This window comes from Hypanus sabinus, chromosome 14 (assembly GCF_030144855.1).
Source record: "Hypanus sabinus isolate sHypSab1 chromosome 14, sHypSab1.hap1, whole genome shotgun sequence".
In the NCBI taxonomy this organism is placed as follows: domain Eukaryota; kingdom Metazoa; phylum Chordata; class Chondrichthyes; order Myliobatiformes; family Dasyatidae; genus Hypanus; species Hypanus sabinus.
The window spans coordinates 68,598,994-68,620,088 of record NC_082719.1 but is presented as its reverse complement, the minus strand read 5'-3'; the positions used below and the strand labels follow the sequence as shown (position 1 = coordinate 68,620,088).

General features: G+C 38.9%; 1 protein-coding gene across 2 annotated transcripts in view; it reads right to left on the bottom strand.

The window, feature by feature from the left end:
* il6st (interleukin 6 cytokine family signal transduce) overlaps window positions 1-21,095 on the bottom strand; it is a 94,310-nt gene that overhangs the window by 16,569 nt on the left and 56,646 nt on the right. For both annotated transcript variants that reach the window (XM_059989387.1, XM_059989388.1), the window contains exons 9-12: window positions 17,582-17,795; window positions 5,388-5,576; window positions 2,644-2,745; window positions 1,777-1,923 (exon numbers count right to left, since the gene is read on the bottom strand). In XM_059989387.1, coding sequence (XP_059845370.1) covers window positions 1,777-1,923; window positions 2,644-2,745; window positions 5,388-5,576; window positions 17,582-17,795 — 652 coding nt within the window. The remainder of the gene's footprint in view (window positions 1-1,776; window positions 1,924-2,643; window positions 2,746-5,387; window positions 5,577-17,581; window positions 17,796-21,095) is intronic.

Here is a 21,095-nt window from a genome sequence, read left to right as displayed (position 1 = left end):
TGTGGTGAAAGAGGATGAGAGGTGATTTGATAGAGGTGTATAAGATGAGAGGCATAGATTGAGTAGACAGATCTCTTTCCACAGGGTGGAAATTATTAATGAGGGGGACATTATTTTAGAGGGAAGTTTAGGGGAATGTCAGAGCTGGGTGGGTGTGTGGAACTCATTGCTAGGAATAGCGGTAGAGGCAGATACACAAGGAACACTAAAAAAAAACTTAGATAGGTACAGACATACGAATTGGGGATACGTATTGGAGATACGAATTGACAATAAACTGGACTGGTCAAAGAACACTGAGGCTGTCTACAAGAAGGGTCTCTATTTCCTGAGGAGACTGAGGTCCTTTAACATCTCCTGGACGACGCTGAGGATGTTCTACGAGTCTGTGGTGGCCAGTGCTATCATATTTGCTGTTGTGTGCTGGGGCAGCAGGCTGAGGGTAGCGGACACCAACAGAATCAACAAACTTATTCGTAAGGCCAGTGATGTTGTGGGGGTGGAACTGGACTCTCTGACGGTGGTGTCTGAAAAGAGGATGCTGTCCAAGTTGCATGCCATCTTGGACAATGTCTCCCATCCACTCCATAATGTACTGGTTAGGCACAGGATTACATTCAGCCAGAGACTCATTCCACCGAGATGCAACACTGAGCGTCATAGGAAGTCATTCCTGCCTGCGGCCATCAAACTTTACAACTCCTCCCTCGGAATGTCAGACACCCTGAGCCAATAAGCTGGTCCTGGACTTATTTCCACTTGGCATGATTAACTTATTATAATTTAATTAATTATGGTTTTATATTGCTATATTTCTACACTATTCTTGGTTGGTGCGACTGTAACAAAACCCAATTTCCCTCGGGATCAATAAAATATGTCTGTCTGTCTGTCATGATAGGGAAAGGAGATTTATGTAGGAGGGAAGGGTTATATTGATCTCAGTGTAGGTTAAAAGGTTAGCACGACATTGTGGGCAATATACCATTGCCTTCCTTTCTAATCTTACTAAAAAAACCCCACCTTATTTTCAAAATCTGTTGCCTTTTTTTAAGAATGGATTTCAGCAGTTTCCTTTTGATATCATGTTAAATGGTCTCCAGCCCTTTCTCTCCCTCTGTTCTTGAACAGAGGAGCTGCATTTGCCACCTTTCAATCTGTGGGAACCATTAGAGAATCTATATTGTTTAGTTTTAATGTATTTGTTGTCATTTTCTACTTCTACAGTCAGCTCGTTCACATCCTTGAGATGAAAGTCATCAAGTTCTAGAAATGATCAACTTTCAGTTCTAAGGCTACTTTCTTTTTAAAAGCTAATTTCTTTCAGTTCCTCAATTTTTTTCTGGATCTTTTGCTATCCATCATTTTCTGAAGCTTTATTTTTGTCATAACAATCCATAACAAAATTTGTTTAATTTCTCATTTCTCTACCCATTATACACTGAGATAGGTGAAATTATGTAACATGAACTTTGGCTAGCCTGCTTCTTACAATAACACTACAATATTTCTGAAACAAATCTATTATTTTGAAGAATTGTGTAAAATCATGCCATTGTGGTAATTTTATTTAAAGGAATAAGGGCAGTATAAATCAGAAACACTCAGCAGGTCAGCCAGCACTGGGTTGCAGCAAAACAGTTATTGTTTCAGATTGAAGACCTTGCATCAGAACAAATAGAAAGTTAAGAAGTTTTTTTGTTGCAGGAAAGGGCAAGGTGTGGATAAAATACAGTAAAGTTTGAAATAAATTTATTAAGGATTCCTTCTGCTTACTTGATTCATTCGAATTGACACTCTTGTAAAATATGGTGTAATTTGTGATGAAGCCACACCGTTCATTAACAGGTATTTCACTCCACACTAATTCAACTTCATGTTTTCCCACATGTTTCAGATGAACGGAAGGACCATTTATTGGACCTACAAACCAGAACAATTGATCTTTCATTACAGCTTGCTCATTGCAAAACACATTTTGGCATAAAAGTAATAACATTTCCAGATTCTTCAATTTAACTTTCATTGCTCATAACTAACTTTTTTCCAAAAGATGTATTTCAGCTAATATTATATATATCATGTGGACACCAGTTTCAACGATTAGCGTATTTTTGACATTAGACTTCCAGGACACACAAAGCATAAAAAAGTCAACATTTTAAAACTATACTAGCACATTCCCAGTACATTTCATTAATATTGAATATTTCATTTTTATATAAATTTAATGCAAATGCAAATTATGAGCTTTATACCAACCAGCTAACGTACACTAGAAACAGTACACAAACTCACTGCAAACAGTATTCATTAAAAAATAAACTTATCAGTCTAATAGATTTTTTTGAAACATATTAACATATTATTAAAACAAACTATTACCAGAAGACCATATACATAGGAGCAGAATTGGGCCATTCAGCCCACTGAGTCTGCTCTGCCATTCCATCATGGCTGATCCCGGATCCCACTCAATTCCATATACTTGTCTTCTCAATAAGAACACAAGACGTCGGAGCAGAATTACCATGGACATAATAGAAAATAAAGAAATGATAGAAAATATTCAAAATACTCTCTAATACTTCATCCTTGAAAATAAATAGCTTCTTAGTCATTTTGGCATTAATGTATACATACGATCCTGATGCAAGTATGCCAATGTTGAAAGCGGAGTTCCAGGACGACCACCATATAGAGGGTAAATGGTTATTCGATAACGCTTGTATGATGAAATTTGGTCTGCAGAAGAAAAAAGTAAAATAACAATGTATCACGAGTGAATCTGCAGATGCTGGAAATAAATAAAAACACAAAACGCTGGCAGAACTCAGCAGGCCAGACAGCATCTATGGGAGGAGGTAGTGACGATGTTTCGGGCTGAAACCCTTCATCTGGAGTGAAGTAACATGGGATGGTTGAGGGGGGATAAGAAGTAGGGGGAGGGATGAGGTTGAGAGCTGGGAAGCGATAGGCTGGAGGGAAATGGGCTGGGGGAAGGTGGAGAATTATGGAAAATAAAAGAGAAAGAAAGGTAGGGCTGGGGGGAGAGATTATAGTAAGGGGAGAAAAAAGAGAGAGAGAGAGAGAGAGAGAGAGAGAGAGAGAGAGAGAGAATGAGAACCAGACTAAAATTATAGACAGGGATGGGGTAAGGGGGGGGGGGGGGGCGTCAGGGATATCAACGGAGGTCTGTGAGTTGAATGTTCATGCCGGCAGTTAGGAGGCTACCTTAGGTGGGAGATAAGGTACTGCTGCATCGACCTGCCTGTGGCCTCATCTTCGGTACAGGAGACCATGGACGGACATATCGGTGTGGGAGTGGTCTGTGGAATTGAAGTGTGTGGCCACAGGGAGATCCCGCCACTGTTGGAGGACTGAGCACCTCCTAGAGGGTCCTATCACCAGCCACATCTTCCCCTACCCCCCATTCTTGGCCTTCCGCAGGGATCGCTCCCTACGCGACTCCCTTGTCCACTCATCCCCCCCATCCCTCCCCACCGACCTCCCTCCAGACACTTATCCTTGCAAATGGAAGAAGTGCTACATCTGCCCCCACACTTCTTCCCTCACCACCATCCTAGGCCCAGACCGTCCTTTCAGATGAGGCACCACTTCACCCGCGAGCCAACTGGGGTGATATACTGTATCCGGTGCTCCCGATGTGGCCATTTATACATTGGGGAGACCCGTCGCAGACTGGGAGACCGTTTCACCGAACACCGGCGCTCAGTCCTCCAGCAGTGGTGGGATCTCCCTGTGGCCACACACTTCAATTCCACAGACCACTCCCACTCCGATATGTCTGTCCATGGCCTCCTCTACCGTCAAGATGAGGCCACACGTAGGTCGATGGAGCAATACCTTATCTCCTGCCTAGGTAGCCTCCTACCTGCCGGCATGAACATCTAACTCCCAGACCTCCGTTGATACCCCTGCCTCCCCCTTACCCCATCCCTGTCTATAATTTTAGTCTGGTTCTCTCTCTCTTTCCCCCCCTCACTATAATCTCCCCCCCAGCCCTACCTTTCATTATCTTTTATTTCCCATAATTCTCCACCTTCCCCCCCCCCAGCCCATTTCCCTCCAGCCTATCACTTCCCAGCTCTCTACTTCATCCCTCCCCCCACTTCTTATCCCCCCTTGACCATCCCATGTTACTTCACTCCTGATGAAGGGTTTCGGCCCGAAATGTCGTCACTACCTCCTCCCATAGATGCTGTCTGGCCTGCTGAGTTCTGCCAGCATTTTGTGTTTTTAAATAACAATGCATGTTATTTTAATTGCTAAACTATCATTTCACTAAATACCTATACCAGAGGTCGGCAACCTGCGGCTCCAGAGCCACATGCGGCTCTTTGATCTCTGTGATGCGGCTCCCCGTGGTTTGTTAGCTTTTGAAATGTAATTCGAAATTTGAAGATTATGGTGATCTTGTACAATATGAAAACTTTGCGGAGACACTGTTTCCTGGCACATCCGAACCGGCTCACAATTAGCTACCGTTCCGACTAAGGGAGATAGCCTACGGGGGTTTGTGAGTACGTGTCTTTTGGAGCATCCGCGCCCACGGGGACGGGTTGAGGGAGGCTTTAAAGCAAGGCTGTTTAGTTCGAATAAAGTTACCTTTGACTGCAGTGTCTTTATTTTAGCGCTGCGTGTAGCGCTACACCGCTACAACGTGTTTTTTATCGCTATTAATATACATCACAACTGCCAATGCGCGCCAGTGCGCGCTTTCTTTTAATTCTTCGATCCAAGGTAGGCTACCTACGGAGTAACCTTCAACCCAACGTCTTTTTTTCGGAGTTCAAAATGTTTTTGTTGCATGCAGAAATGTAATTTCGTTTTCTCTGCAGGAGTTCATCAATTTCATAAATGCAACACATTATAGTTTGTTTATACATAGCATAAAGGCAAAAAAAACCCGTTGTATGCAGTGTTATTTCATTTTGTGGCTCCCAGTGTTTTCTTTTCTGTGGGAAATGGGTCCATATTGGCTCTTTCAGTGGTAAACGTTGCCGACCCCTGACCTATACCAAATTAGTCTCACTAATTTAATACTTTAATGCAGACTATATCATGTGTGAAATTGAGTTGATCAGAAAGGATAGAAGACCTAGTCATGAATAAGGATCCTCTAACAGGGATCTTGTAATGTTACTTTTGTGGAGTATGCAAAATAGACTAATTGGTTGAAAATACTGAGAACACTTGCGATTAAATTTCCATAACACTCAACTGGCAAGTTCATGCAACAACAGAGTACATGTATACAAAAACCACTCCAATTCAAAATAAAAACCACAGAACTAAGTAACCATTTTTCACACATTCACTAAATTCTTAATACAGTAAAAGAAAAAATTACAGGAAATGCATACCTTTTAAGAAAGCTTTGTTCACAGTTTTCTTCTCATACTGCCAGTATATGGACTTAAGACACAAACCTTTGCCAAACTCTTCACACCATTCTATTACGTAGCCGCTAACTGGATATACGGGTGCATCCCATTCCACCATTAAATGGTCATCTTGACTATAAGCACTGAATTTACGTACAGGTTGGCGTACTGAAAGAGAATGAAATAATTTCTGATGAAAGCAAAGTTTATTTCTTTTAGTTGAAAGTTTATTCTAAAATATTTTAATAATCCCTTTGCAACATCTGTTGATGCACCTCATATTCTGTTATCCTTTGATTATCAGATGGGAACACAAGTTATTTAGCCCCTTGAGATTATTTTGCATTCAGATATCAGAACATGACAACCTCCAACTTCATACATTAGTACCTTATAGCTAGGAGGGAAGTGCATTGGATTTGGACTACAGTCAGCCCTCCTTATCCACGAAGGATTGGTTCCGGGACCCCTCGCAGATACCAAAATTTGCAGATGCTCAAGTCCCTTATTCAACCTGTCTCAATCCGGTGGACCTCAGACCCAGCAGAATCCCAGACCTTATTTAATCTGTCTCAGTGCTGTGGACATTAGGACCCCGCGGCAGAGATCTGAATCCGCAGTGTTTCTGTTCATGAAAATAATTACAATCACGATTGAAAATAAAGTGGAAATAATAAAGCGATCAGAAAGAGGTGAAACGCCATCGGTCATTGGAAAAGCGTTAGACTACGTCGGTCAACGATTGGAACAATTTTAAAGGATAAAGTGAGAAAGGCTTTGCCCTGATGAAAGCTACAACTATTACTAAGCAACACAGTGGTTTAATTATTGGGTTTTCGGTTTTTGATCCTCCACATCTACCTGGCACGGTGGAGAGCGCACTCAGGAGCGGTTTGTCACTGGATTGAACTCAGGAAACTTCCGTTCCCGAGCCCAGCACTGAAACATACGTTCTTATGTGTTCTATATGCATAGAAAGGTAAAATATATATTATATACTAAGACAAACATTTGACTGACGCTAAATAATACCGGATGTACCTGCTCTGACTTACTTAATAAGAGAACTTCAATTTTTTTCTATCCCGATCCACGATAACCTGTATATCCTCCTGTATATTTTAGATCATCTCTAGATTACTTATAATACCTAATACAATGTAAATGCTATGTAAGATAGTTGTTATATTGCATTGTTTAGGGAATAATGACAAGAAAAAAAGTCTGTACATGCTTGAAAAACAAGTGCTGGAAGAGCACTTCCGGGTTTTTGTGATTCGCGGTTGGTTGAATTCGCAAATAAGGAGGGCCGACTGTATATGTCTGACCACTGCTGCCTGTGGTTCCACTCTACTGTATTGCAGAAAGGTAGATGTTTCTGTACTTAGTCCTCTGCACTTGGAAGTCACGTGGGGATATCACAGCAGCAATTAGGCCTTAAGCAAGCTGTTGCAGGGAACGCCTTGACAGCCTTTGTTAAGAAGCCAAGCGGGGTAAAACTTAAACTTTTGTCAAAATTTGAGAGTTTACTTTTATAGTATTTAAATGATCACTAATGATCAGGGGCATTTAAAATGACTAAAATCAAAACAAAGTTAATTGAAAGCACAATGACTGATATAGAATTAATGGTGGATTTACTCTGGGATCTGCCATTGACCTGCTCAGAGTCCAGTATCAAAGGCAACAAGGCCAATTCTCATCAAGTCCACATAACTGGGTGTACTTCATCTGGAACAACAGCCAACAAATATTCTAGTCCATGGATTTTAGTGCTCCAAGATAAAAAAAAACCCTGAATTCTAACGGTCTTTTTGAATAGTTTGACTGCCAATGAATTCTTAATAACGTAGATCATGCATGATTTTTAAAAAAAATTTATGGTGTACTTTGTTCAATCCTGTTCACCCAATATCTTCTTTGCAGTGTTGTATTGTTGCAATTTTTCTTCATTTCTGAATATACCTATGTAACTTAATGCTTCCACCTATGCTTACAGTCAAGAGTGTCATTCAGCACAGAAACAGGACCTACAGCCGAATTGGTCCATGCTGAGTTAGCCCATTCGTCCACATTTGACCCACATCCCTCCAAATGTTTTCTATCTACGTACCCGTCAAAGTGCCTTTTAAATGTTGTTAAAAGTACCTGCCGCAACCAGTTCCACTTTCAGCTCATTCCATATATGGAACACGCTCTGTGAGAAAGCTGTCCTTTAGGTTCTTCCTAAATTTATCCCATCACCCTAAACCCATGTCCTTGTGATTCCTCAACCTCAGGAAAAAGACAGCACATTCACCTCATCTGTGCCCTTCATGGTGTTATACTCCTCAATATCACCTGTTATGAATGTGAAGCAACTCTGAGGGCCCGAAGGGTACAAAGTCGCCCCCTCCTTTTTGAGAATTGCAAGATCACTATTAATTCGGGTCTGGGACCCAGGAAATGAGAGAGAGAGATGTCCAGAATACACAAGGTTTGGAATGTGTCCTGACCTCAGCGAAACAATAATGGCTATTGTCTCTTGGAGACGGAATTGTGTATTGAGTACTGTACTATTCATTGAAACCCCTCAGGGGACAACCAGAGAGGTCTGGTTGAGGGATTGCATCATCCCAACCTGATTGACATCTGAGACCCCGTGAGTAAGGATAAAAGAGGGGTCTGGGGAACAACCCCTTTAGACGCACCAGGAGAAACGCTATAGAGATCCCGTGACAGCGTTTAATAGCGACAGCCGGTGGGGGCTCGTGTGCGTCCTCCCTTGCCAGGGTGGCGGGCTCACCACGGAAGAACGGTTTAGCTAAAGGAGAGGCCGCAATTGAACGGCCATGACAAAGAGACTCCTGACGGATCGAAATCATAAAGGTTGGAAAAACCCGTAGCGGTAACTGTTCCCATTCTATTCCTATTCCTTTCTCTCTCCAACAAAGTGCAACACAGCGACAACCAAAAGACGGCAGCTTGTGGAACTGCAGTGAACTGTATAGTTCCATCGGACAACTCATTATCCCCTAGACAATGATAGAGCTTATTTCTTATTGATTATTATTATACCCGCACATTTAGATTTAGAATTGACGTCGTATATTATCTGTATATTTGCATTGATATTATTTGTGTATTTTTACTAATAAATACTGTTAAAAATAGTATCATCAGACTTCAACGGACCTCTCTATCTTTGTTGGTAAGTGACCCAGTTACAGGGTTCGTAACACCCCTTATTTAAATACACACCATGAATAGAGTCTAAACCTGCACAACCACTCTTCATAACGCAGTCCCTAGAATCCGACTATTATTCTTGTATGAGTCCCGAAGAAGGGTTTTAGCCCGAAACATTGACTGTTTACTCTTTTCTATTGATGCTGCCTGGCCTGTTGATTCTATTTTTTTTAAATCTTTTTATTAATTTTTAAACAAACATAAATGAAACATGAATACAAAGTGTTTGAGAGTACACAATTGATAGTTTAAGTAGACATTCAAATATATAATAATCAATATATATAGCCTCCCAAACTCATAGTATTTATGAACAAAAGAAACAAAAAGAGAAAAAAAACCCAAAAAAAGAGAAGGAAAAAAAACACTAACCAACATGGGCTATTGCATAATGTTAAATACATACAGTAGTGCCAATAACTCTGAACCTCCATCCAAATAATTAAGGATAATAAAAGTAAGGTTTAGGAAAAGACAATTTAACTCATATGAAAATGTTGAATAAATGGTCTCCAAATTTCTTCAAATTTAACTGAAGGATCAAAAACAATGCTTCTAATTCTTTTTTAAGCTCAAACAAGAGATAGTTTGAGAAAACCACTGAAATAGTTGGAGGATTAATTTCTTTCCAATTCAATAAAGAGATCTTCTAGCCATTAATGTAACAAATGCAATCATTTGTCGAGATGAAGAGGATAAACAACTATTATCCACCATTGGTAAACCAAAAATTGCAGTAAAAGGATGCGGTTGGAAATTGGTATTCAGAACTCTTGAAATAATACTGAAAATATCTTTCCAGGAAATTTGTAAACAAGGGCAAGACCAAAACATATGGGTCAATGAGGCAACATCAGAATGATATCTGTCACAGGTTGGATTAACATGAGAATAAAATCGAGCAAGTTTATCCTTAGACATACGAGCTCTATGTACAACCTTAAATTGTATTAGGGCATGTTTAGCACAAATAGAGGATGAATTGACTAATAGTAAAATTTTCTCCCACTGCTCAGTGGATATAAGACAATGAAGTTCTTCTTCCCATTCCTTCTTAATTTTTTCCTGATACATCTGGCTGTATTTTCATGATCATATTATAAATGACAGCTACTAAACCCTTTTGACAAGGATTCAGAGCTAAAATTCTTTCCGCAATGTCCAATGGACGTAGTTTCGGAAAAGATTGTAACTCATTATACAAAAAATTTCTAACTTGTAATTATCTTAAAAAAAAGGGTTTTAGGTAAATTACATTTATTAGATAGCTGTTCAAAGGACATAACACTATCATCCAAAAACAAATCACGAAAACATGTTATACCTTTTGTTTTCCATAAAAGAAAAGCTTGATCCATAAAAGAGGGCCGAAAGAAATAGTTAGATATTTTAGGGCATGATAAAATAAACTTATTCAAACCAAAAAATTTACGAAATTGAAACCAAATTCGCAATGTGTATTTGACTATAGGATTAGTTATTTGTTTATTCAATTTAGATAAAGAAAAAGGAAGTGAAAATCCTAAGATTGAAAACAATGAAAAGTCTTGTACCGATTTACATTCCAAATTTACCCACTGTGGGCAAGCAGCTGTCGTCAATTCTTGTGTCCAAACATTAAATATCGTATATTGACTGCCCAATAGTAAAATCTCAAGTTTGGCAAAGCCAAACCGCCCTCGTTCTTAGGCTTCCGTAAATATTTTTTGCCTAGTCTAGGATTTTTATTCTGCTACAGATAAGATGGTATTTTGGAGTCAATAATATCAAAAAAAGATTTAGGAATAAAAATTGGTAATGCTTGAAATAAATATAAGAATTTGGGTAATACCATCATCTTAATAGCATTAATTCTACCAACCAATGACAAAGATAGTGGGAGACCACCTGATAGCAAGTTGCTTAATTTGGTCAATTAAGGGTAAAAAGTTAGCTTTAAATGTTTTTTAGTAATTTTAATATCTAAATAAGTAAAATAATCTGTAACAACTTTAAATGGTAAATGTTTATAAATTGGAACTTGCATATTTAATAGAAATAATTTGCTCTTATTAAAATTCAGTTTATAACCAGAAAAGTTACTAAACTGAGCAAGCAAGGACGAAATAGCAGGAATAGATCTTTCAGGGTCAGATATGTATAGTAACAAATCATCAGCATATAATGATAACTTATACGTCCTCTCCCCATGAGTAATACCCAAAATATTAGGTGATTCATGAATGGCTATAGCCAAAGGTTCTAAAGCGATGTCAAATAGTAAAGGACTTAAAGGCCAACCTTGCTTTGTACCATGGAATAACTGAAAAAAAGATCTTTGATTATTGGCAAAAACCAAAGCCAAGGGTTTATGGTATATTAATTTAATCCATGATATAAGTTTTGAACCAAAATTAAAATGCTGCATTGTATTAAATAAATATGGCCATTCAACTCTATCAAATGCTTTTTCAGCATCTAAAGAAATGACACATTCTGGTATTTTGGGTGGAGTATAAATAATATTAATTAATTTTTTAATGTTAAAAGATGAATAGCGATTTTTAATGAATCCAGTCTGATCTTCAGAAACGATTCGAGGTAATATATTTTCTAATCTAGTAGCCAAAATTTTACTAAAAATCTTAAAATCCGTATTCAGCAAGGATATAGGCCGATAGGATGCACATTCAATAGGGTCTTTATCTTTTTTAAGAATTAAAGAAATAGAAGCTTCATAAAAAGACTGTGGCAATTTGCCTATAATTAACGCATCTTTAAAAATTTTACAAAGCCAAGGAGAAAGTATAGAGGAAAAAGATTTTTAAAACTCTGCAGAATAACCATCTGGACCAGAAGCTTTACCGGAATTCATTGAAAAAATAGCCTTTTTTATTTCAGTTTCCGTGATAGGTGTATCTAAGAATACACTATCCTCTGCTGTTAATTTTGGAATATTCAATTTCCCTAAAAATTCATTTATTATAGAAGAATCCTCAGCAAATTCTGATTGATATAAGGAATTATAAAAATCTTGAAAGGCTTTATTTATCTCTTTATGGTTGATCGTCAGAGTGCCATCTTGTTTACGAATCCTAGTAATCTGTCGTTAAACCGAAGCAGTTTTCAATTGATTAGCCAATAATTTACCAGACTTATCTCCATATGCATAAACCTGAGTTTTAGATTTAATTACCTGATTTTCAATCGAGGAGGATAATAACAAACTATGCTCCATTTGAAGTTCCACTCTTTCTTTATAAAGTTCTTTGCTGGGGGTCACTGAATAAACCTTATCAATTGCTTTGATTTTATCAACCAATGTTAATATTTTAGAATTAGTTCATTTGCTAACTCCAGCAGAGTATGAAATAATCTGTCCATGAATAAATGCTTTAAAAGTGTCCCATAAAATTCCACTAGAGATCTCTGCTGTAGAATTTGTTGAGAAAAACAAATCAATTTGTTGTTTGATAAAATTAACAAAGTCTAAGTCCTGCTATAAAATAGAGTTGAACCTCCAAGACTTAGCATTAATAGATGAATCCATTATCTTAATAACTTCAAAGGTGCATGATCAGAAATGGTAATAGAGTCATATTTACAATTGATAACATCTGTAAGTAAACAGTGATCAATGAAAAAGTAATAAATTCTTGAGTAATTATGATAAACATGAGAAAAGCATGAAAACTCTTTGTCATTGGGGTGTAAAAAACGCCAAATTTTGAAAATTGCTGAATCAGCCATAAAGGAGTTGATAAGAGAGGCCGATTTATTTGGAAGAACTTGCGTGGGCTTGGATCTATCCATCAAAAGGTTTAAACAACAGTTAAAATCCCCACCCATTATCAGTCTGTACTGATTCAAATTGGGAAAGGATGTAAATAGACACTTAAAAAATTCAGGACAATCAGTGTTTGGAGCATAAACATTAACTAAAACAACTTTTTGATTAAAAAGTAGACCAGTAATAAGCAAAAATCTACCTTGTGGGTCTGAAATTGTTTCATGATGTATAAAGGAGGTTGAAGAATCTATAAAAATGGAAACGCCTCTTACTTTGGCTTGAGAATTCGAGTGATATTGTTGGTCTTTCCAAAACCTAAAAAAGCATTGACTATCCACCTTCCTTACATGAGTCTCTTGTACAAAGATAACATTAGCATTCATTCTATGGAATACTTTGAATATTTTTTTCCGTTTGATCGGATGATTTAAACCAGTAGTATTCCAAGAAACAAAATTAATAACCCTATCCATACTGACAATATTTATTACAATTAATAATTGTAATAAAAAAGGTTAAAAAAAAAGATGAAGTCATGTATCCGGAAGAGGGAAGTAAGTTCAAGGACAAACCGGAAGTCACGGCACTGCAATCATTTTTGTAGTTTCATATGAGCCCATGAAGTAAAACTAAGCATAAAGCAAGCAAAAAGAAAAGAAAGAAGAAAAATCCTCCTCCCTCCACCCTCAAAACCCCAGGAAAAAAGCCAAAAAGAGGCAAGCAAGCAATCTAACACTAAAATTACTCCCATGTCTCAAGACGGCAACTCAAACAAAAAAAAAGTTGACTAAAAGATACAAACCACCCATATTATAAGAAAGGGTTGGTATAACAAAGATCAAGATCAGTAATTTTAGATTTATAACGATCCATCTGTTGAAAAGTCAAAGTTTGCTGTTGTTGAAAAGTTTCAATTATACGATCTCTCTTGCGAGCGGCTTCTTCAAGAACTAAAATACTTTTGCTTGTTGTTTTTGTGACTCCAGTGTAAGTGCTTGAAGTTTTGCGTCAAATGTCTTTAAAATTTCATCGAACGTAGAAAGCTTTGCGGTTAATTTACTCTCCAGTTTTCCAAGTCTGTCGTCCATAAGATTTGCAATTGCTTCTAAAGTTACCGGTTCTTTCGTCTGTTTCGATTCCTTTGCTTTAGACATTTCAGCGTGTTGAAACTGATTCAAACAGTTGAAAAAAATTTCATATGTTTAAACCCCTTTAGAATAGGTATAAAAAGATCAATTAGGGGGTTTTTGTAGGTTAAAAATAAGTAAAAGGTTTGGAACAAAGCCTAAAACCGCTTCACTCCATAAGCGCCGTCTTGAGACCTCCTGGCCTGTTGATTCCTCCAGCATTTTGTGTTGCTTCGGATTTCCAGCGTCTGTACCTTTTCTCACGTTTATCATTCTTGTAACTCTCCTCTGCACTATTTTAAGCTTAATGCCATATTTCCTAGAACAGGATGACCAAAACTGAACACAATATTCCAAATGCGACCCATCATCTTGAACAATTGCAACATTTTTATACTCAATGCCTGGCACCAAACCCTGGGAAATACCACTAGTCATGGGACTCCTGCCTGAAAAATTACCTTCCACCATCACCCTTTGCTTCTTAACATCAAACCAACTGTGTATCCAATTAGCTAGCTTTCCCTGGATCCCAAACAATCCAATTTTTCATAGCAGCCTATGATGCCAGAAACTTAAAGGCCTTATTGAAGTCCATTTAAGTTATGCCCACCACACTGCCCTCATTAGCTTTCTTGGTTACTTCTTCAAAATGCTCAATCAAATTCATGAGGCATGATCTCTCACATACAAAGCCATGCTGAATATCCCTAAATCAACCCATTTTTCAAATTGCATGTACATCTTATTCCTCAGGATCCCCTCTGGTACTTTACCTACCACAGGTGTTAGGCTTACAATTCTAAAGTTCTCAAATTTGTCATGGTTACAATCCCATCATCTGTGCATCAATATCAAATATGGGCATGTGACTTTCTATTCCATTAATAAATATGGTGAATAGTTAATGGCTCAGCACAATTCTTGAGAGATCCCAATTATATCCTGCAATTTTCAGAATCAGAATCAGGTTTATTATCAACGTGAAATTTGTTCACTTAGCAGCAGTTCAATGCAATACATAATCTAGCAGACAGCAAAAAAAGATAATAATAAATAAGTAAATGAATTACGTATATTGAATAGATTTAAAGAATGTGCAAAAACAGAAATACTGTTTATTTTAAAAAAAAGGTGTCCACACTTCAATGTCCATTTAGGCATCGAATGGCAGAAGCTGAATGGGGAATAGGCTGTTCCTGAATCGCTGAGTGTGTGCCTTCAGGTTTCTGTACCTCCAACCTGATGGTAACAGTGAGAAAAGGGCATGGCCTGGGTGCTGGAGGTCTTTAATAATGGATGCTGCCTTTTTGAGACACCGCTCCCTGAAGATGTGCTGGGTACTTTGTAGGCTGGTACTGGAGCTGACTAGATTTACAACCACCCCCCCACCCCCACCCACTTACCAGACAGTGATGCAGCCTGTCAAGATGCTCTCCACAGTACAACTATAGAAGTTTTTGAGTGTATTTGTTGACATTGCAAATCTCTTCAAACTCCTAATAAAGTATAGCCGCTGCCTTGCCTTCTTTATGACTCTATCGATATGTTGGGACCAGGTTAGATCCTCAGAGATCTTGACACCCAGGAACTTGAAGCTGCTCACTCTCTCCACTTCTGGTCCCTCTATGAGGATTGACAAGTGTTCCTTTGTCTTATCCTTCCTGAAGTCCACAATCAGCTCTTTCGTCTTACTGATATTGAGTTCCAGGTTGTTGCTGCGGCACCACTCCACTAGTTGGCATATCTCACTCCTGTACGCTCTCTCGTCACCACCTGAGATTCGACCAACAATGGTTGTATCATCAGCAAATTTATAGATGGTATTTGAGCTATACCTAGCCACACAGTCCTGTGTCTACAGAGAGTAGAGCAGTGGGCTAAGCACACACCCGAGGTGCGCTAGAGTTGATCGTCAGCGAGGAGGATATGTTATTATCAACCCGCACTGACTGTGGTTTTCCAGTTAGGAAGCAGAGGATCCAATTGCAGAGGGAGGTACAGAGGCCCAGGTTCTGCAACTTCTTAATCAGGATTGTGGGAATGATGCTATTAAATACTGAGCTTTATCAATAAACAGCATCCTGATGTAGGTGTTTGTGTTGTCTAGGTGGTCTAAAGCCATGTGGAGAGCCATTGAGATTGAATTTGCCGTTGACCTATTGTAGTAATAGGAAAATTGCAATGGGTCCAGGTCCTTGCTGAGGCAGGAGTTCAGTCTAGTCATAACCAACCGACCAACCTCTCAAAGCATTTCATCACTGTTGATGTGAGTGCTACCAGGCGATAGTCATTAAGGCAGCCCACATTATTCTTCTTTGGCACTGGTATAATTGTTGCCTTTTTGAAGCAAGTGGGAGCTTCTGCCAGTAGTAGTGAGGTTTAAAATGTCCTTGAATACTCGGGCTAGTTGGTTTTCACAGGTTTTCAGATCCAAGGCAGGTACTCCACTGGGACCTTCTGCCTTGTGAGGATTCACTGTCTTTAAAGACAGTCTAACATCGGCCTCTGAGATGGAGATCACAGGGTCATCAGGGATCTCCACAGCTGTAGTTGTGTTCTCCCTTTCAAAGTGTACATAGAAGGCGGTGAGTTCATCTGGTAGTGAAGCATCGCAGCCATTCATACTATTGGGCTTCGCTTTGTAGGAAGCAGTGTCTTGCAGACCCTGCCAGAGTTGCAGTGCATCTGATATTGCCTCCAACCTTGTTCAAAGTTATCTCTTTGCCCTTGAAATAGCCCTCAGCAAATCATACCTGGTTTTCTGCTATAGGCCTGGGTTGAATGCCACAGATCCAGCCTTCAGCAGATGACTTACCTCCTGGGTCATCCACAGCTTTTGGTTTGAGAATGTACAGCAAGTCTTTGCAGACCCACAATTATCCACACAGGTTTTAATGAAGTCGGTAGCAACTGCAGTATACTCATCCAGATTCAAAGATGAATCCTTGAATACAGTCCAGTCCACCGATTCAAAGCAGTCCTATAGGTGCTCCTGTGCTACCCCTGTCCAAACCTTCTTGGTCCTCACTACTGGTGCTGCAGACTTCAAACTCTGCCTATACTCAGGAGTAAACTTCAGCTAGGTGATCAGACTTCCCAGAGTGAGAGAGTGGAATAGCACGGTGGTGGTGTGGCAGTGACCTGTTGATGGTATTTGCTTAGTGATTCTTTTTCCAGACTGGCCTTGATAAAATCTCCCAAAACCACAGTGAAGGTGTTAGGGTGCGCTGTTTCGTGTATGTTGATTCCATTACACAGATCATCTAAAGCCTGCCTGACATTGGCCTGAGGTGGAATGTAAACTGCTACCAGAATGACCAAAGAGTACTCCTGTGGTAGGTAAAAAGGACAACACTTTACGGCTAGATATTCCAGGTCTGGTGAGCAGAATTGGGACAGCACTGATATATTTGTGCACCAAGAAGAGTTGATCATGAGGCATACTCCTCCACCTCTGCTTTTGAGAGACTCTAAAGAGCTATTCTGATGGTGTACAGTAAACTCGTTGATCTGGATCGCTGCATCTGGTACATAAGGGGTTAACCAGGACTCTATAAAACAAAGGACACATGAGGTCCTAATGTCCCCCTGATTCAGCACCATGGCTCTGAGATCATCGACTTTATTCACCAGAGACTGCACGTTCGCCAGCAAGATAGTTGGTATTGGGCATTTAAAACTACACCTGCGCTTCCTCTGAGGTGTCCTCTGCGGGCACTTCCAACCACAATCGGTGTTGTTTCTGTTGGTCTTAAGAAGCAATAGTTCATTTAAATGCATTAAGACATCTTTGTTGACTGTACTGACCTTGGAAGCAGTTGTGCTTTTTAGCTGTAACAGGCTGAGATGGGAATATTTAATCGTATCCATTGAGACTACTGCTACTCAAGTCACGCCTAGGCCCCCTGGAAGTAGCCCACATTGTATTTGAACCCCCTTCTTTCATGATATATCTTAGGAAAAAAGGTCGATCACTGTAGGAGAAACAGGTCCTACCTAATAAATGAACCTTGTTCTCATAACAGCATCGTCACAAAACATCTTACCTGACTCCCGTGTGTCTGGCACTATTAAAACTGACATTGGAGAGGAACCAGCTGAATTGATTGCAATTAATGAAATTTCATATCCACTTTGTGAAAGGATAGTTCTGTATTCAAGATCTGTAGTGTTAACAATATGGACTTCTGAAGAATCCTTTTGCATAATTTTCAATTGGTATCCCAAAATAATTCCATTAGCATCTGACTTATCAAGTTCCTATAACGTAAAAAAAATTAATGAGATAGGATTAAAATATGATGCAGGAACAGTGTCAGCAGATTTGCACAAAGGGTAGATGAAAATATAAATAGCAATATTTGGCTGTGATAGCCAACAGCAAATTATGCAGTTATTCTTTGCATTTTCTTCCATAAATATTTAAATCCATGGCCTTTTCTGAAGATAAAAGGAATCTTTTTTAAAGATAGGATTAAATTTTGTTGATTGCAGCTATACTGGGCTCATGTTAAAAGTCTAATTATAAAATTAGCTTATGAGGAAGGATACCTTTGAATCCCCCTCCCTCACCCCGAACATTACTGCAACGTAATATTTTAAGATCATAATCAAGAGATGTTCAATTATGAAGGTCAAATATTTACTGCTATCTATTCATATGTTTCAAGCAGTCCTCCAACCCGCTTAAATTGAAAAGAATCCTTCCCAATACTGGACACTGGTTTTGGCACAATGTTACTTATGTTCACGACTATGCTATTCCTTCTATTATTTGTATGAATATTTCTCAAAACAAAAAATGATGTATTATTATGAAGGGGAGGTTTACGTTATTTGATACCTTGGAATAAATTATGGAACACTAGCATCAAAAAGCTGCACCCCCAAGACAGTGAACTGAAATACAGAATACAAACCCCATTTCCAGAAAAGTCAGGATATTTTCCAAAATGCAATAAAAACAAAAATCTGTAATATGTTAATTCACATGAACCTTTATTTAACCGACAAAAGTACAAAGAAAAGATTTTCAATAGTTTTACTGACCAATTATATTTTGTCAATATATACAAATTTAGAATTTGATGGCTGCAACACACTCAACAAAAGTTGGGACAGAGGCATGTTTACCATTGTGTTACATCACCTTTCCTTTCAATAACACTTTTTAATCATTTTGGAACCGAGGATACTAATTGTAGTAGATTTGCAACTGGAAATTTTGTCCATTCTTGCTTGATATAAGACTTCAGCTGCTCAACAGTCCGTGGTCTCCGTTGTCTGATTCTCCTCTTCATGATGTGCCATACATTTTCAATAGGAGATAGATCTGGACTGGCAACAGGCCAATCAAGAACACGCAGTCTGTGTCTACAAAGCCACGCTGTTGTAGCCCGTGCAGAATGTGGTCTGGCATTGTCCTGCTGAAATAAGCATGGACGTCCCGGGAAGAGACGTCACCTTGATGGTAACATATGTCTCTCTTAAAAAAAAGAGTCAATGGTACCTTCACATACATACAACTCACCCATGCCGTGGGCACTGATGCACCCCCATACCATCACAGATGCTGCCTTTTGCACCTTTCACTGATAACATTCAGGATGGTCATTTTCATCTTTGCCATGGAGAACTCGATGCCCATTTTTTCCAAAAACTAGCTGAAATGTGGACTCATGTGACCACAGCACATGGTTCCACAGTCTTTCGGTCCATCTGAGATGAGCTCGGGGCCAAGAGAACTCACCGGCGTTTCTGCATAGAGTTGATGTATGGCCTCCTCCTTGTGTAATACAGTTTCAAGTTGCATTTCTGGATGCAGCAACGGACTGTGTTAAGTGACAATGGTTTTCCGAGGTACTCCTGATCCCAGGTGGCTATAATTGTCACAGTAGCCGCCTGAGGTAGTGCCGCCTGAGGGCTCGAAGATCACGCGCATTCAACAGTGGTTTCCGACCTTGCTCTTTACGCACTGAGGTGTCTCTGAATTCTCTGAATCTTTTCACAATATTATGTACTGTAGATATTGAAAGACCTAAATTCTCTACAATCTTGCATTGGGAAATGTTCTTTTTGAACTGACTAACGATTCTCTCACGCATTTTGGCACAAAGGGGTGAGCCATGACCCATCCTTGCTTGCAAAGACTGAGGCTTTGATGGATGCTACTTTTATACCTAGTCATGATACCTCACCTGCTACCAATTAGCCTGCTTAATGTGGAGTCTTCCAAACCGGTGTTACTTGAATATTCTGTGCACTTTTCAATCTTAGTTTAACTCTGTCCCAACTTTTGTTGAGTGTGTTGCCGCCATCAAATTCTAAATTTGTGTATATTTATAAAATACAATCTAGTTGGTCAGTAAAACTATTGAAAATCTTTTCTTTGTACTTAAATAAAGGTTCACGTGAATTAACACATCACAGAGTTTTGTTTTTATTGCATTTTGGAAAATATCCCAACTTTTCTGGAAATGGGATTTGTAATTGTGACTTTCACAGCTCAAAGATTATACACATGCTTAACGTCATGTACTTCAACAGCATGGAAAATTAGATTTATTAAACTATAGGTTTTTACAAAACTCAAACAGGAATATAATGGTATCACTCTATGATACATTAAAACTGTGGTTTCGAATCTAACACATCCAGAACAGTCTCAGTTTTGTTAATCTTAGACCCATTTTGCAATTTATTCAATTGTTCCTTTTTTAAATCAAATCAGTAATATTGTAATTAGCACCCAAATACATGCTCTACTGAGCTTGAATTCTATTGCAGATCCTTCGCACGTTATGAACATCTCACTAATGGACACCCCATACAAACAAGCACTTGGGAGATTGGCAGAATGGACTTGCTGCAAGTTGCAGGGTAGCTGCTGGATGGGAAAGGAATGATGGTCTGCCCTCTGCAATTGAGCTACAGCAATTGGGGACTGGTTCCTCACTGAGTTGAGCCCAGCAGAGTTGGGAGAATTGAGCAGTCTCAACTCACTGACGCGGTTAGTGAGGCCCATGAGAGTTCCTAATGCAGTCATTTCTGTGATCCAAATACCATTGTTGTTTAATTCTAACTCAAGTTTTGATTATGAACAGTTCTCTGGAATGGAAATGTCCTGTAACTTGGGCACTGCCAGTAACTGAATTTACATTTTTGGTTCAGAGTAAAAATCGTTCCAGATTAAATATTATATTGTATCAGTGACCATGAAACCAGTGTTATAATATTCAGCTGGTTCACTGACACCTTGCTGTGTAGGAAATTTGGGTTATTTACCAGGTTTGGCTTATTTCAATAAAAGACTAACTACCCTTTGAAATGTCTTGACCAGCTACTTATTTGAAGGAGTAATTAATGACCAACAAACCAGCTAGTCACAACAGTAAGCAACACATTATATATTTTGTGATAACTATTACCATAAATATGTAGTGTACAACTATTTTTAAACAATCTTATGAGATTCTAAACTGAAAGTATAAGAGACAACCAGGAGTGCAACTTACGCTCTGATTCGCCATTTTGGTAACCTTCTCAAATTATGGTTGACAA